The sequence below is a fragment of the Oxyura jamaicensis genome, chromosome Z (genome assembly GCF_011077185.1).
Source record: "Oxyura jamaicensis isolate SHBP4307 breed ruddy duck chromosome Z, BPBGC_Ojam_1.0, whole genome shotgun sequence".
Lineage (NCBI taxonomy): Eukaryota > Metazoa > Chordata > Aves > Anseriformes > Anatidae > Oxyura > Oxyura jamaicensis.
Window position 1 is genome coordinate 60,915,160 of NC_048926.1, and position 17,319 is coordinate 60,932,478.

General features: G+C 40.6%; 1 protein-coding gene across 1 annotated transcript in view; it reads left to right on the forward strand.

The window, feature by feature from the left end:
- Nucleotides 1-14,626, forward strand: part of CAMK4 (calcium/calmodulin dependent protein kinase IV) — a 160,895-nt gene extending 146,269 nt beyond the window's left edge. The window contains exons 9-11 of the mRNA XM_035310910.1: nt 2,643-2,769; nt 3,670-3,822; nt 6,730-14,626. Of these exons, the coding sequence (XP_035166801.1) occupies nt 2,643-2,769; nt 3,670-3,822; nt 6,730-6,894 (445 nt within the window). The 3' untranslated portion in view covers nt 6,895-14,626. The remainder of the gene's footprint in view (nt 1-2,642; nt 2,770-3,669; nt 3,823-6,729) is intronic.
- Nucleotides 14,627-17,319: the final 2,693 nt, after the last annotated feature.

The window sequence follows — 17,319 nt, forward strand, 5'->3', positions numbered from 1 at the left end:
TCCCATCCTCATATTTTAGCAGATGGGATGCAGATATATATAATCCAAAAATGTCTTGTTGAACATGCCTCCCCTCCCGAAAGGGCATATGTAAGAGCTAACTACCATGATACAGAAGACATGCATGTAAAACTCCGTCTTATCACCAGTACAAAGCTGACTTACCAGGTGACTAAAAAACTTTGACACATACTTGACAGAAAATATTATTCCTGATATTAACTGTCATAATTTCAGGGAAGCCACACTTATAATTTTAATAGCGTAGAGGAGCAGTCCTTTTGTATTCTTGCAACAGGTCAGAAATACTACTGCTCATTCGAGAAGCAGATAGTGGTCAACAAATATGTAGGTTTCACCTGTAGTCAAAATTGCATGGATTTAATTAAAAGTATTTTTTTAACAATGGATTTAAAAGTGCAAAAAAACACTGTCTGGTAATGTGTAACTAATTTTTAACTTGTTTACATTGACTTCCCTTTATTTTGTTGGTAAATGATTTAAAATAAATCAATATCATGCTATTTTAAATGAATCAAGAGCAGCCATGCTGGGTTTTACCATATTTATTTTATTTATCTAATTTGAAATCACACCTATACTTTTACTGATCTAATGGGACATATAGTGAAAAACCTATCTGCTGAAATGGAAGTTTTTGGAGAGTGGAAGTGTATCTATAGAGACTGTTGATCAGACAACAGTAGCTAATAGTAGTGAGTGATGATGAAAATATTTTTAGGTGTAAATAGAGAATCACTTAGAAAGCATCCAGCACAGTGAGAGCAAGCCTTAAGCATGGTCTCACTGTATGTAATCAGTTACCTGGTAACCAGAAGCTAATTTTGGCTGAAGCAGTTGTGGCCCAAGGACTCTACTCAGCAGAGGTGCTTCCTGGGGAAAGGAGCTGACCTGGAAGAAGCTCAGAACGGTGCTGAGAGTCAAACAGGTGGGAAGGGGCAGGGTAACCATGACCGGCTCCTACCTACCAAAGTACAGCATTTGTAGACTGGATCCTCATATTATGATCCATCTCTGCCAGACTTGGAGATGAATAATGCACCTGGAACGGGCTCACAGGGCAGGATTTTTACTCTGCAGCAGTGCAGTGATGCAGCTGTTCAGGCTGCACGCCACACTCTAAAAAACATTTGTTGCTTGAACATCTGTCTCCTTTTTCAGGAATGTAAGCACACTGACTGACTTAAAAAAAAAAAAAAAAAAAAAAAAAAAAAAAAGGTTAAAATGCAAGTTTACATTTACTAGACTTGTCATCTTGTTCTTTTGAGTTTGCTATCATCCTCTTGTTGCTTGTTGCATTTTCTGGAGACAGAGTAGAAGATAGGCTAGTAGAAGATACAGCTTTATTGTAGCTCAGATAATTTACTGGTTGAATAAGAAATGCACTTTAAAACATCTGATTATGTGTGCAAACATGATTAAAGTGCAATGAAGTGCAAAAATGACATTATATAAATAGAACCACTTCTATTAGTTAGCCTTCCCCAGGGTCAGCAATGTGGATCTGTCGGGATCTGTATTATTCTATATATCCATAAATACATTCATTAGTGAGGTTACCAAACTTCCTGATAATACTTAGGTTACCCAGGTAAAGATGAAAGCTGCTGATGAAAAGCTGCTAAAGGATTTTGTGTTACTGAGTGCCTAGGTGATAGGATGAAAGAAAGTACAGTGAAGAATATAATCAAAAAACAGTGCTGGCTTGACATAGAAAAACTTCTAACTTCACAGGCAAAATGAAGGCTAATTCTTTTTTCTCAGGGATCACATAGAAGGATTCTGATAATTGCTCTCTGAACGTGTTAACTCGCTGCTTGTAAACAATCCAAACAACGGGTCTAAGGTCAGGAGTTGTTAGGAAAGAAAGGGAGATTAAAATCAAAAGTGTTCATCAAAAGTTTTCTAATACGCAAATCCACAGTGTGTCCATGCTGAGTAGCATTCGCACCCACTTCAAAAACACTCAGAGCTGGTGAATATCCACGGAAGAGGGCAGGAAAGAGCAAAGGCTCCAGGCTGAGCAATGACTATTTGTCATGATCAGCTGTTTGCAGTTTTCCTCCAGAACAACCACAGGGGTCACTGAATGAAAGCTCCAGAAGCAGACTCCCACCAAGGTGTGCAGCTGCCCCTGGTGCACCCGTCTGCAAGATGTTGTGGGTGCTGCGACTTTGCAGTGGTTCAAAAAGGGACTGGGAAAGCTCAGGAGATGAAAGAACAAAGGAAGTCTATTTGGCACAAAGGCACCCATTTCAGTTAAAGTCCGTGAGCCGTGAATCACAGTTTTTCTGCTCCTCCCTAGTTGTCTGATTTTAGCTAGTCAGAGGCTGAAATACTTACTGAATGGTCTGACTTTGTACGGCTAACCTTGTGTTACGCTCCTTTATTAATAGATCCAACTACAGGTCTGTGACAATGCAAAATAATCAGTTTGATCAGCCTTTGCCAGTATTTGTGAGTTATTACAACCACACTTCTGTTTGCTCTGTCATAGAAGTTGTGTGCAAAGTTCATGTGTACATCCAGGTCTGTTTTCCGAAGCAGCATACAGACCATGAAGTACCAGGAACTGAGGCCACGTAATGCTTGATGAATTTCTCTCTCTTTTATCCTTGCAGACTCTGTGGCTTTGAACCGTTTTATGACGAAAGGGGAGATCAGTACATGTTTAAGAGAATCCTGAACTGTGAATATGACTTTGTGTCCCCCTGGTGGGATGATGTGTCTCTGAATGCCAAGGATTTAGTAAGTAAAACAGAAACGAGAGTGCAATACCTTTGCTAATACATATTTTATTAGTATCACTTCCAATGAGAAAGAGAGTGCATTTTGGGGTGGGGTGAGAGGAAGAACAAGTGGTTAATTAATTGCTTATGTGGCTCATTGCTTTTCTTCTTATCTCTGGTTAATTATGGTGCCGTAAAATATCCCCTGGTAGCCCAGTGCTGTAATTTTACAAGGTACTGAGCACTCAAAACCATGGTTACTGAGGTCCATCTGTGAACAAAGCCACAGATTGTTGGTGATCAAAACTGCATTCATCTATGCCTGGCTTTTACTCCTGCCCTTGAGAGGTTTCATTGTTCTGTTTTTGCAGGGCATCCACCTTCAGGGAAATGTAGAAACAGACCCGATATCTCGTGTAGTTTTCAAGTCAGAACTTCAGAAGAGGAATATAAAAAAGATTATAAAAAGTGCTATGTCACTCCATTTTGCTGGCAGCATTTTTCTGTCTATTTAAGCACTTTTCTCAGTAGACAAGGAGATGTTACTGTTAAGTATGGTTCATTAGTGAAACATAAAGGCTGACATGCTACCTGTGCTGTATTTATTTCTCCAGTAAAATACTGGATGAAGTAAATTGGATCCAGGGGTGTGTCGGCAGTGCTGCGTTCCCAAAAGTTTCCTGCTCTTGTGTTTGGAGAGGTGTAGTTCTCCTGATCACAACAGCAGAAACAGTGGCATAGGTAGATTAGTTTTGGAGTGGACTAAGAGAGAAATTCTTACACAGTACTTTCCAGTTCATGTTTACACAAGGTTATGCAGTGACTGAATGAAACACTTGATTTTTGATGTGACTGCATGGTACAATTCTGCACATGAAATAAGGTTAACAGTCTTGTGTATTTTATCTTTGTGATGCAGGTTAAAAAGTTAATTGTTTTAGACCCCAAGAAACGTCTCACAACTCTACAGGCTTTGCAGCACCCATGGGTCACAGGAAAGGCAGCAAATTTTGCACATATGGACAATGCACAAAAGAAACTTCAAGAATTCAATGCCCGGCGTAAACTTAAGGCAAGTCTCTGGACATAGTTTTTGTTTTGGCTATGGAAGTGTGCAGTAAAATCAACAGGTTACAGAGAGAGGCCTTGCAGACTTCCCAGAACAATGTCCTTGTGGTGGTATGGAAGCTTTTTATTTAAGGTAACTGATGTAGGTGGAAAACTTGAAGATGATTTCGTCAATGTCTGCAAACAGGCAAATAAAATATGAGGTTGACTGAAAACTCTGCACAGACAAAGCTGCTAAGAATGTACACAGATTTCCCCAAATTTCTCCCTCCCTTCCACGTACATGCAAGCATACATACATACATATCCTGTTTAGTGCTGTGTGCTGACCAGAAAGAACAAAATTCCGAGTACTTTCTTAACCAGATATGCATCCATAAATCTGGAAAGTATTTAGCTCACTGCAGAAGCTTTTGATAAGTAAGCTGCCTACAATACAAATATATATATAATATAGAAATATAAATGTACAGAGATAATATAGAAATACTTATCAATATGAAACAGGAACTTAAGCCGTCCCGCTGTATGATCTAGAGCCAGCATTTTCGACACCTTGGGCTGTGATTAATAGGCCCAAAATGTGCGTTTGCAGGTACCTCTTAGAACAAATGTGGAATTATTTATCTGGAAATTAAGTGTTGTAAGGCAAGACTGCAGGTGGGATCTGCAGTGAGAATTCCATTAGATTTTGTGTCACTACATTGTTCTTTTACAATCTAATCTATTTATCTGCCATGGCAGGAAGCAGGAAAAAAAAATAAGGTGTAAATTGCAGGTGGCTGGGCACCTAACTGATATAATGTCAGGAAACTTCCTTTTTCCCTAGTCCCTTCTTCAGTTGTTCAAGATTTGTTAGAAGGCTACTTCAGCACAGAAATCATTCCCAAGAGTTACAGTGAAACTGCCTTTGTAGCCCTGGCGAACAAGAGTTAAAAGCATCTTTGTGAACTTTACAGTCTCATGCAAAACCAGATTCACAAAGAAATTACCCTTAATTTTGTTTTTGATCATTTTTCTTTTTTTTTTTTTCAGTGCTATTAGGGAACTGTGACAGAGAATCTCTACAGGGCAAAGAAAAAAGTTTTGTCATTTATGAAGCTCTTGGACATGGTAGATATAATTCAGTGATGCTTTGCCCCTGCAGAACTGGCTAAGTGTTTCTATTAACAGTGCTCCCTTCCAAAAGATTCTGTAGCCTTACAGCAGGATTGCTGTGCATTCACTGAAGAAGCTGTATAATGTTGTTACATCAAAATGATTTAAGAGCACTGAGCAAAGTCATAAAATACATTATTTCTGAATGAGCTCTTATATTCCCTACCCAGGAGATCACAAAGAACCATGCACCTTTTTTGCATGTTTTGGTATTAATTCTCTCTATATGCTTACACCTTTGATCACTAGCTTGATTTTTTGAAGTTGAGTCTATTTAGACCAATTTAGTCAACAAACATACCTCTGTGTTTAAAAGCTGTTGCTTTTATGAATTTATTTTTCATTGCTTTTCTGTCAAAGGCTAAATGACCAATTCTGTAATTATTAATTAAAAATAATTTATTGACATTTGCAGTTATTGCAGTTATTAGTTTTATACCTATTATTTTGTTAATAGTATAAGAATAATATAAAATTATGCTCTCTGTCCCAGCATATGAGACCAGGCCAACAGGCTTTTCTTTAAATAAAGGAATATGTTACAGAATAATTCTAAAGCTCTCAGTGATGATTTGTTTTTTTATAGATTTGTTGATTTTTTTTTTCATAAACATTTACATGCCTAGTGAGAGTAAATGACATTAAAAGTATTTTTATACATTCAAATATCAGGTGGCTTGTTCTGTTTGTAACCTCTTTTCTGAAATGCTCTCACCATTTAATATAGATGCCTGTGATTTTCCTTTAAGAGGTCTAGATTCCCACCCTCTAAATTCTTGCCACTTTTATTGAGTCATTTTGACTTCATTTTCTGATGATGATTCTTCACTGATGCCAACTTTTATGTAACCTGCTTTTTCATTAGCATCTTTTTTTGTCTGTTTGCTTGTTTTTGTTGTTCTTTTTTGTTGTTTGTTGTTGTTGGTGGTGGTGGTTTTTGCATGGTCACCTCTACAAAACCATCCACAAATACATATAATCCTTCTCATCCCTTCCTGCAGACTCACTTCTGTGAAGCCTATGCAAACAGCCACCTAGGTCAACAACAGCTAGAGTTGTCATACACAGAGATAGTGTTTCTTCTTTCTTTCATTTTTGTTTTGTTTTGTTTTGTTTGTTTGTTTTTTGTTTTTTGTTTTTGTTTTTCTGGCAATAAAGTCAAGGGCTAAGAAAACTGTCTTTATGTGTGTCCTCCCTTTTTGATGTTTTTAACATTTTACACACCATGAGAGCGTGTCTCCAAAATTTACTTCTTTGTATATGTGTCTGTAAATACATATATATGTGTGTATACATATATATGTGTGTGCATATGTGTATATATAGAGCTATGGGCAGTTGCCCATATGCCATCCACTGGTGTGCTTGGCATATGCAGTAGTGATAAATATAATTTCCCTTGAATAATCAATGGTAATAAATTTATTGGTAAGATGGAAAATAACTCTGTTTTTGCCATCTAACTTCAGAGCAGGAGGTCTGAAGTAGTTTTTAAAAATAAAGCCATATGTGCAGATGAAATAAAATTCCTGTTCACACTGGTGAACTTTGTAACCTTATGAAAACAGCTCTTCTAAACCTCAGTCCAGCATTTCAGATGCCCTTCTAAATCTGACTGAGCCCATGCAGGTATCTGGATGAAGTTACCATGAACAGCAAGCACCATAATGTTCCCCAGCACCTTGATGCTAAGGCTGCAATGCTGGCAGGCTGTGTCCTTTAAGGAATGCTTGTTTGATCCTCTCTTTCTCAGGCTGCAGTAAAAGCTGTTGTGGCATCGACTCGCCTTGGCAGCGCCAGCAGTCACAGCACTCATGACAGCAACAAGCCCAGCCGTAACCCATCTCCTGTCCATGACGGCAAACCTGAAGAGAAACCCACTCAGGAAGCAGAAGCAGCTCCAGAAGAAATGTCTTAGGTCAATGCGCTTCCTTGTTTCCGCTGAGATCTGTCATTTCATACACCAGCTAACTTGTCATTCAGCAAGAGAGATTTGTAAGCTTGGCCTCTCTGGTTCTGCTTTGGGGTGCCAAATGCACTGGCTGGTGATTCTACCTTCAATGCATGTGACTGCTTATGAAAATAGTAAACTGTTCCATAAGGCATGTCATGGAAACAGTGTTATTTGCAGTAATACTGGCAGGTGAAAACATGGGAATGAGTAACTACCTACCATAATGCGTATACTCCATATACATCTATACAGTGTTTCTAGATGGCGTTTGAAACAAATACTATTTAATTCAGTTTTACGGAAGTAGGTGTCTTCTGTATGTCATGACTTTCTTTGAACTGCTTCCTTCCAGATTCATAGTCCTGCAGTAGACAAAATGGAAGGAAATACCAAACAAATAGCTTTTAAAAATAATGTATGAAATAATGCTTTTTACCTGTAAAGTTAAAAAAAAAAAAAAAAAAAAAAAAAAGTGTTTGGGGATTTATATGCAAGAAACATTCCACTACTTCTGGGAAGACATTGAAATGTTAGTTCCACTGGGCATGAAAACGTACATTCCTCAAGCTTGTTTTGAGAATGCCTTACTCTGACTTTTCCTGTTTATATACGGCATTTTAATGACAACCAAAATTACTCAGACTTCTGCTATCTCATTCTCTAGTAAACTGTTAGCCAAACGAAATGACAGAAGAATAGGGGATTAGAGTAAATGCAAATTTTTTGAATGCCGTTGTATTTACTCATGTATTTCTAAACTGTGCAGCTAGAAAACATTTTTATAGGGCCTAAGGGAATAATCTGCAATTACACAAGTTTTGAATGCTTGAGGGAAGCTATTCCACAACATGATGGTTTTGCTCTGGAGAAACACTCTTATACAATGTCTGGGAGACAGTAGTGTAATCTGGCTGCTTCCTAGATAGTTTAACCTCATGTTTAACCGTCTCACTCATCAGCGCAGTTAGCTCAGATTTTCCCGACAAAGGGCCCCTCCCGCAAAATGATCCACCAGCACAGATCTTGCATCCACCTAAAGCTCCTGTGTCTGAAGTTAGAAGCCATGTGCATGGATCAGCTTGTGAAATTAGGATCAGGCTCTTCAGCTGTCTTGGTCTTTTTTTTTTTTTTTTTTTTGAATGTGATCGATAGGAACTGAGAAACTATCAAGAATCAGTATGTATGACCGTTTACACTTCTTTGTTATCACTTTGATAGCATGGGGATTTCATAATGTTATTGATGTGTTACAGAAACTGCAAAAAGAATCTGATGTACAACAATGTTGTTTGTGTTTGTTAAACTTTTAATGACAATAGCCACCTAAAACCCTTACAGGCTCACAATTCCTCTTTTGCTTTGTTTTTATTTTAAGTTAGGCTTTGCACAACTAGCCCTCAAAAACATATTGGCTACCAAAAATAGTCACTGATAAAATATTCAAATATTCAGTAGTTATGTTTCCTGATGATATTAAAATAAAAGGTAGAAGAATGTTACTCACATGGTAGGTTTTCTAAATAAAATGTAATTTAGATTAACACAAGAAGGAAGAGATAAGATACTGTCTTTACTAGGTACGAATGCATGCTAATGAATGTATGGCACTTGATATGTTTTCCCATTTCCATTTCTTAAAACTCTTTGAACTTTTACAAAAAGATTTGCTAACTGAGTGAGGTTGAAATTTAAAGTACACACATCCAGCCTTTCCCTAGGTGGTGGCACACTTTGAGGCGGTACAGGGCCATCAGCTGGAGAGGCTGGCCAGGGCCAGGCAGCTGTTAAAGCCGTGCTGAGGACCCTGATTTTACTGTTCTCACTGTGAGCAGGGCAACAAGACACACATGCAGATTTTCCCTTGGAAAAATAATAATAATAATAATAATAAAAATCGGTAGGAATAACCACTTTGGAGAAGGTGATGGGTTCATCCACTTGCCTTGCTTTCTACTGTCTTTCTTATCTCCTGCAAAGGAACTGCAGGACTAACGCATTTCTCAGCCAAAGGTCTCCTCCCTCACTTACAGCCTTGCAGGCATCCAAGTTGGGTCAGTGAGGGGGGTTAGATTTTTGTAATGTTTCATCCTTCAGTGGGGATAGTTGCTTCTGATCTACAAAAGTCATTGCACACCTATCAGTGCTTGAGCAGAAATATCTTCATCTGAAGCATGGTGTGTCTGAGATGAAAAGTAATATAGTCCTAGCTGAGTCTTAAATGTATGTGCTGCTAAATTACACCGTGGTGTATCGTAACTATGAACCAGCTCCATGCAACTAGAGACTGCTCTGTGAAAGCATGATCTTGGTGGCAGCTCAGGCTTGCGCATGAAGGCTCTGGGGCTTAAAATGGTTTTGCTTAGTTTTCTTTCATTATGTTCACTTTGAAACAATCAGGATGTCTGTGCTGAAGGAATTACCAATATGTGACTCAGGAAAATAGCATGCCTGGTATGACAACACTGTGCAGAAGGAACAGCATCACCAGGGTGTATGCACTTAACCTAAGAAGGGACTGTTATGTGCATTGGTTTAGCCTGGAAAATCACACCCCATAATTCAGAACTGGGAGTGCAATGCCAGTGCTGTGTGTTACTGTGGATAAAAAATACAAACACACCCTAAAGCTATTGGAGGCAGGCCCGTTCTACATCTGTAGTTATAAACTAGGTAAAAAACTAATAATGTTCTTTTCTGTTGAAACCCTAAGCTCTAAATTTTTAAAGCGCTCAGTGCATCAGCAGAGTTACTCAGGTACAAAATGGAGAACCTTGCCATCTTCCCGAAATGTCTGAGCTTAGCAAAACTTTTCCTCTAGATGGAGATTGTAGTATTAGATGATTAGAAGCTAAAATTTGAGAGTTAGACTGAGGAGCTGACAGCTGTTAAGCTGACAGTGATTTCCTCCTGCCTTTGCACAAGAAGAGGGTTTTCTACAAGTTCAGAAAGATTCACTCTGAAATGTTAACAGATTCCCTATCATTTAGAATACTTTGTGATTTTGCTGATGACAGTAAATTGCACTGCATCCGCCCAGTGCTGTCTTGTTAGCTGGAGTTTGTATTTGGTGTTGTGCAAGTGTTCTGTAAAGCTGCAGGCACACCATAATCAAACTTCTGAATGCAAAAGGCCATAAGAGCAGAAGTTTGATCCAACATGCCCTTGAGAAGACGGTCAATAACAGCTCAGTCCCTGCAAGTGAGCTGGCTGTCGGGCATGTGAAGGTGAGTGACAAAAGCTGCTGAGCATCCCCTTTGTGAGGACCCCTGCCTTGGTGAATAAAGCAAAGTGTTGTGAAAAGCCATGTGGTGCTAGAGTGGGATGAATATGGCAACCAAAATGTTTTGGGAAGGGCCTTAGGCTAGCAGGAGCAGGCAGTCACAGGCTGGAGAGTGCTGCGGCTCAGCATTTGTTGGGTAAGGATCTGTCTCCTGCCGCTCCTGCTGCCAGTGAGGCATGGATGCGGCTGGAAGTCACAGGAAAGCGAGGACATTTCCACAGTTATCACAGAATCACAGAACCATTTCCATGTTGGAAAAGACTTCTACGATCACCTAGTCCAACCTAGCACTGACAAGTCTGCCACTAAACCAAGTTTCTAAATTCTTACATCTACATGTTTCTTGAAGACCTCCAGGGATGTGCCCTGGGCAGCCTGTTCCAGTGCTGCACAACTCTTTCAGTAAAGACATTTGTCCAGCAGGGAGAGAGAAGAAGGTGTTAAGAGCTGTCAGTGTCCCACTTAGTGGATGGATAGCAGTATTTGCTAAGCAGCAAGTACAGGAGGACTCTAGGAAATACACACATTTCCAAACGAGTGGTGACTGCCCCTCAGCTCCTGCGCATGTCCTGGGCATGCTGTTGGCAGAGTCCTGCCATGCAGCCCTCTGTTCTTTCAAGAGAATCATGTGGGTATATGGGTGGAGGACTCGCAGCAGATCCTTGCACAGTGCCCTGTGTATTGCCTGCTTCCAGAGGGACGGACACTCGCAAGCCAGCACAGTGCCCTGGCTCCTGGTTTATGCAAACATTATGTGTATTTCTTGGTAAATAATTCAGTTTTGTGTGGCTGACTCCACTTGTTGCTGCTCAGGTAACTGGAGTGCAGTGTATGTAGGTATGGTATTGAAGTAATAAACATGCCTCTGTATACGGGAGCAATGTAGGAATGCTGCTGACCAAGCAGGATGCACAGCTGAACCTAGAGCACAGTGGCAGTGATACAAGAAGGTCCTGAAGATACCAGAGGTAACCAAGAGACAGCCCAGAACATCCTTAAAGCTACTTTACAAAAAAATAATAGCTCATAGAATGTCCTTTCCTCCCCTTTAGAGTGATTCTGGTTAGATCATACAACCACAGTGGTGAAAGATAACTCTGCTGTTGTATAAAGAATATTTGTTTCCCAGCTAAGCCCCTACACAATACTGCATTGTATTGAACAAAAGTCATTAGACATGTTAGAAAATAAGAATTGTGATAAGAATCTAAGAAGAGAAAAATAGGAATTCAATGAAGATCATTGGAGGCTCATTACAAACATGGAGTGTAACCTTTGCAACATGAATCCTCTAACGTACATGTATACAATTAAAAATTCTGCAAAACAACAACAAGGAAAACCTGCTTTGCATGACCTTCATCCCCTCCAGAGTGGAACAGAGAACAAAAACACAGTCATTGTGGGAAGGCATTCAGATCTTGTTGGGATGGGCATAGCACATAGCAGGAACAGAATGAAATAGTCACAGTGGCCCAATTCTGAACTTATCAAGAGAATTAAACTTTATAGGTTTATATATAAAAATATATACATACATGTGCACGCATGCACTCACAACTGTAAATTTATTGAAAGAGGCAGAGACTGCCAAAGAGTCCTTGAGACCCATGTCTGCATTAGCAGTTGCAGTAACTTTCCAAGTCATCTTCTGCCATTTGCCAGCATTGCTCAGCTGGAACTGAAACCATAGTGTTTCACATAGCTATATACATGGACCATGTCTGGATGAAATTCAGAGTAATGGACATCAAGGTATGAAAGATTAATAAATACAGCGGAACAGTTTTCCGCAGCTCTGGCCCCTGAGTCCAAGAGTCATCTGGGAAAAGAGTGTCCTCATCCCTTCACAAGCTGAGGACACAGGGTGAAGTGGGATGACAACACCAGCACAGCATTTTGTGGGTGAGAGCTGCCCTGAACAGCTCCAGAAGACCCTGCCCGGCTGTGCTCCATCCACAGCACATCTGAGCAGGAACTGAGAATCTAACCCTTAACTTGTACACCAGGAAGACATTTACTGTCCAAAGGGCATTAAGCACCATGTGTTTGCTGCTATTACATTGCAGAGAGGTCCTCCTGTAATGAAAAGCAGCCACTGCTTTTTTTCTGCGTGCCTGAGATGCAGCACTGTGGAGTGTTATATGCTGATACGTGGAGAGCAAAGCTTATAAGAAAAGGTTCTTGTGTGTTCTTCCACTAGAAACCCTGGTTTCACTTGTCAAGTTTTGGACTTGCTGTCCTGACAAACCTGCCATGGCCCTTGGGTCTGCCAGGTGGTTTCACTCTTCTTCTTTCAGTTGATGGTACTCCAAAAGGTCTGGGTGCACTGCTGAAGTAGGAGCGCATTCCCATATGAGCTGTCCTTGGTGTGATCACTCATTGCCAGTCAGTACCCAGGTGGGGTGCGGGTGGTGTCTCCTCTTCTTCTCCATTTCCTGGAGTCACGCTGTTTTCTGGTGCCTTCTGTTTCCTTTCTCAGGAGCAGATACCTGGCTGACAGAAATAGCACAAGGCTGTCCAACAAATGCCAGAGCCATCAAAGAATTCAGCAACTTGTGTTAGTTTCTAAACAGAAGAGAAAGGCGCCTGGTTTGCCTCAGGTGGTTTGAGGCTGCCAGATGGTAACACTGAGGGAGCAAGGGGCTCAGAGCACAGTGACACGAGAACAACAGCAGGCCAGGTGCTGCTCCTGAGCACCAGGAGCCTGCTTCATCAACTGCATCTTCCTCCTTCCACGGAGAAGGTGTGGCTTCAGCCATCCCAAAGAAACACATACTCAGGAACTGAAAAAAATCACATGTGCTATGAGCAACATTCTTCTTAATATCATGTACGTAATATCAGTTGATGTACATGTAATGGTGTTCGATTTTATGCAGAATTGCCACTTAGAAGTGTTCTCAGAAGAAACAGCAAAGTCAGTTTGTAACACTTGGTCCTCATTGTTTATAAATAATACAACACTTTAGAATCAATCCTACATATGTACACATGGGGAAAGTCAATCAAACGGAGAGAACAAAATCTAATTCTTATCCCTATTTGGGGTGGATCTGAGATGGCTCTCCTAAGTGAAATTAGTGTGTCTTAGACTTCAGGCAGTTATTGTGGTAGCTCAAAAGGTGAGGCAAGCCCTTGGGTATGGTTTACAGCTGCAAAGGGCATGTGATCTCTCCCAGAGACAATATGCTCCAGTAGCCACTGAGTCGTTTTTATTCATCCACAGAACCATGCACAGAGCTCTGCTTTATCATATCAGCCCTTGGTACCATCTGACATGTCCTTGAGAGCTAATACTTCCAGGAAATAAAATAATAAATAAATAAATAAATAAAGCAGCTTTTTTTTGTTAGCCGTCTGAGAAATTTAAAACAGATGTGTACAAAGTCAACAGTCAGTAGTTCATTCACATCACCTTAACAGTGCTGCCCCGTGAGAGCCTGTTTTCTGACCCCTTCCAAAGCAATAGTCTTGGGCTGCGTTGAGGCAATGTTGTTTCAATCCTGCCCAAGGTTCTCTCTCTGCACGCTGGACAAGCTAGAGGAGCTGTAGACTTTGCAAATGTCCAGTGAGCAAATTACCAGTTTAAGCTATACCTAAGCTAAAGAAACAGGGTGTATGAAGGGTAAAGTGCAAAAATCCATGGTTGTTGAAGAGACACATATCTGAAACATTGCTGTGAAGGTCCATCTCACGCTTCTGCTTGACGTTAACCCAAATGACTCAGCCAATTTATATCAGTTGGCCTAGTCACAACAATAAAGGCACCATCTTATAGTATCTTTACAGGTTAATGCATAATGTTTGCAGACATTAACCACAAAACCCTCCAAATACTAGTTCCAAGAAGCTATATTGCACTATAAGAAACTGTAAGCACCATACCTACAGAAACCTGAGGGAAAAAGAAAAAAGAATAAAACAAACCCAAGGAACAATTTTGCCACTTACTACCTCCCCATAAACAAGCACAACCACCCCCACAAATCCCTAAGTACCACCAAACAATGATTTCCCACAATAGAAACACCAGAGGATTTTGCTACCAAGTGTACCAAAGAGAGTATCTCTTTAGCATTGTCTGCACAAGGAAAAAGGGGAAATGTATCTATAAGTCCTTTCTCTATTTTTTCAGACCTCACAATCAGCCATGCGTATGAAAATAGAGCAAATAAATTTTCTAGGTGGAAAATTCTCACCCCTGACCCCACTTCTTTTCATTGGTAAGAAATCAAAGATGTTTTTCTTATGCTATTACTACAGCTCACAGCCTTGTCCTTGGTTTGCTGTGGAGCATGTCTTCCTCGGTGGCATGTTGTTACTCCATAGGCCTGGAGTGGTCTTTAACAGTGACCAACATCACTGAAAAACACTCATGAAACTAAGCAAAATGGACAGTACGCATATTTAGAATCTCTCTCTCTATATATGGAGGATTTGCTCAATCCTGCATATAGGTGCCCTCTCTAGGAAACACCTACCTGGGGAAAAATGGGGACCCATAAAGCCCATTGGACCTGCAGAGTCCCAAGCAGCTGCTGTCACCAACCTACTGCCCTCACTGCAGCAGCGGGTGCCTGGTTTGTTGTGCCCAAATCTTCACCATCTTGGCTGCAGGGAAACAGTAACTAAATACTATGAGAGCTTTTACTAAGATTAATGGCAAACAAGAACTAGCTACTGTGAGCAAATCCCAGCTGTGGCTTGGTGCTACTATGCACAACAGGAACCGCTTCCTTATTCACACTACGTGCTCATGAGAAGTCATGCTGCTGCTCCTGATTAAAAATCAAAAATTTTGTTTAATTTTTATTGGGGGACTTTTTTTTTTTTTTTTTTTTTTTTAAGAAGAAGAAGAAACAGTATTAAGAGACACTTGCTTGGGGGAAAATAAACTCTGAAGTGATTAGGAGCTCACTTTAGGAAAGATGGGGGTAGGAGGGGGTGAACCCTAGACCCTAAAACTAAGATTAATAGGACAGTCTTTAAAAATAGCTAGGATGGCTGATCCAGTGGAGGGGGTTGTAGGAACTGGGAGAAGAGGGGAAGGGTCAGCGTGTCTTTCTCACCCAGGGGAAGCAATTTGTTAGTTTGAAGGCGCTATGCTATGATGTTCTCTTGCAAGCCTGGGAGGCACCAAGTAGAGCCTGGTTGGCTGCTCCAGCCCCTTGCAAAGGAGCTCAGAGTCACATTATACCTCAGCCTGAGCTGTTTTTCACCTGAGGTGGTGCGATACGTGAAGGGCTAGTGAAGGACTTGGCCTTGGTTTGGAGGCTCCTGGTGGCTCTTGGCTTTGAGGCTGGATGAGGACCAGCCCAAAAGGAAGCTTTGTGCTTCCCTTAATTCAAGATGAGCCTAAGCTGCACGAGTAGGGTATGTGCTGATGCTTCTAAGGCAAACAGACAAATGGTGCTACGGACTTGTACCATGAAGTATGTTTCTTATAAGCCTGTTACAGAAGCTCATTGTCTCAGAGCAATTGTGGCTGGACTTCTAACAAAAATAATGAAGATACGTGTAAGAAAACTTGTACTGTCAACACTGCTTGTACTAGCAAAGGTGTTAGTGACTACATAGAAATTCATGTACTGCTTGTTTAATTGTACACATTTACTTCAGACTAAACCTGTTTGTGTAGTAACTTTTCTGATACTCTGTATAAATGAACCAGAGAGAAATTGGAACCAGAATAAGTCAGCTTTGTTGTTTCAGTGTGTTTTATTGGGGACCAATGTACTTGCTTGTGTGCTTGTATGGAAATGCTGATAAGCCGTAAGAATATGATTTTACAGTGGAAAGTCTGTTTTTAATAAGTGGCTTGCATGACTGATCTGATGCTAAATAAAATAGTTAATCTAGATATGCTTACATCTGTTATTTGCTGACAGCTAATGTTCAGTGTAGAATAAGGGATGGTAGTCATCATTATAGTGAGATGAAATTATGTGTCTCATCAGTTCCAAGCGCAGTTGAGAATTCCAACTTGGCATAACATTTCAACTTCTCTTCCCTCAAAAGCTTTGCAGTTGGATTTTTATTATTTTTTTTTTTTTAAAAAAAAGGAATAAATCTGTTACTAGTGGTGTAACACAGAAAGAGAGGACTGGAAGGACCTTTGTAAGATCTATCCCTGTGGCCCAGGGAGGGTTATGTGAAGTAGATACTAATTTTATCAGTTCTTAAAGACCTCCAGCAATGAAGCACTGGAACCTCCTTGAGCAATCGCCCTAACTGTTTTGCTATTCTTGTGACCAGAAAGCGTTCTATAAAGTTCTGAGTGATTTTGTTGCAGTTAGCAGCTTGTCTATCATGGAGATCTGTTTTCTGCAAGCATTTATTATGAATGCAAAGGCTACTAAAATTTTGGATTGCATCCAAATAACAAAGGATTCATACTTGCAACTGCTCAGATGCACTCCCTTGGAGTGCTGTCCAGTGAGCATGATGGCTTGAATTAGTAACACCAACGTGCTAGCCTTAATGCTGCGTGATTGAAACCCAAATTAAAGGCAGCACTCAGGTAGTAATCTTCAGCAAGTCAGGGAATCTTACTCAGGATGGTATTTTGTTGTCCTACACTCCGAGCTCATAACATGCCTAGGAGCAGGATCCATGTTGCAAAGCAGGTGAGAGGACCCAGGCAGAGAGTTCAGAAAATGCTTTCTATGAGGCATAAGAGCACAGCCAAATAGGACCTTGGCCAGCCTTAGAAAGCTGTTTCTGACTATTGAGGAGTTGTTGATCTTCTAATAGCTTCACAGATGTTGCCTGTATCAAAAAGAAACAAACCTTTTCAAGGATCCTTATGTAGTCATATTGGCTTGACTCACCGAAAGAGAAATTCACTTTAGAAAAGACGTTTCTGGGCAATGTGCTGATCTGGGGGCACTTTAAGCCAGATGCCCAAGCAAGGGTATTATGACACCTCTTCCTGTGCGGATAAACTGTGAAACATGCGCAAGCATCTCCTGTCATGTTCTGTTATCATTTGCGCCTGTTTTCTCCATGCTAGAGGCACATTTCCTGGGAAGATGGACTCCACAGTTATCAGTCCATACCTGTACTCTGAGTCACCAGCACACCCCAGTGAGGACTGGAAAAGGCAG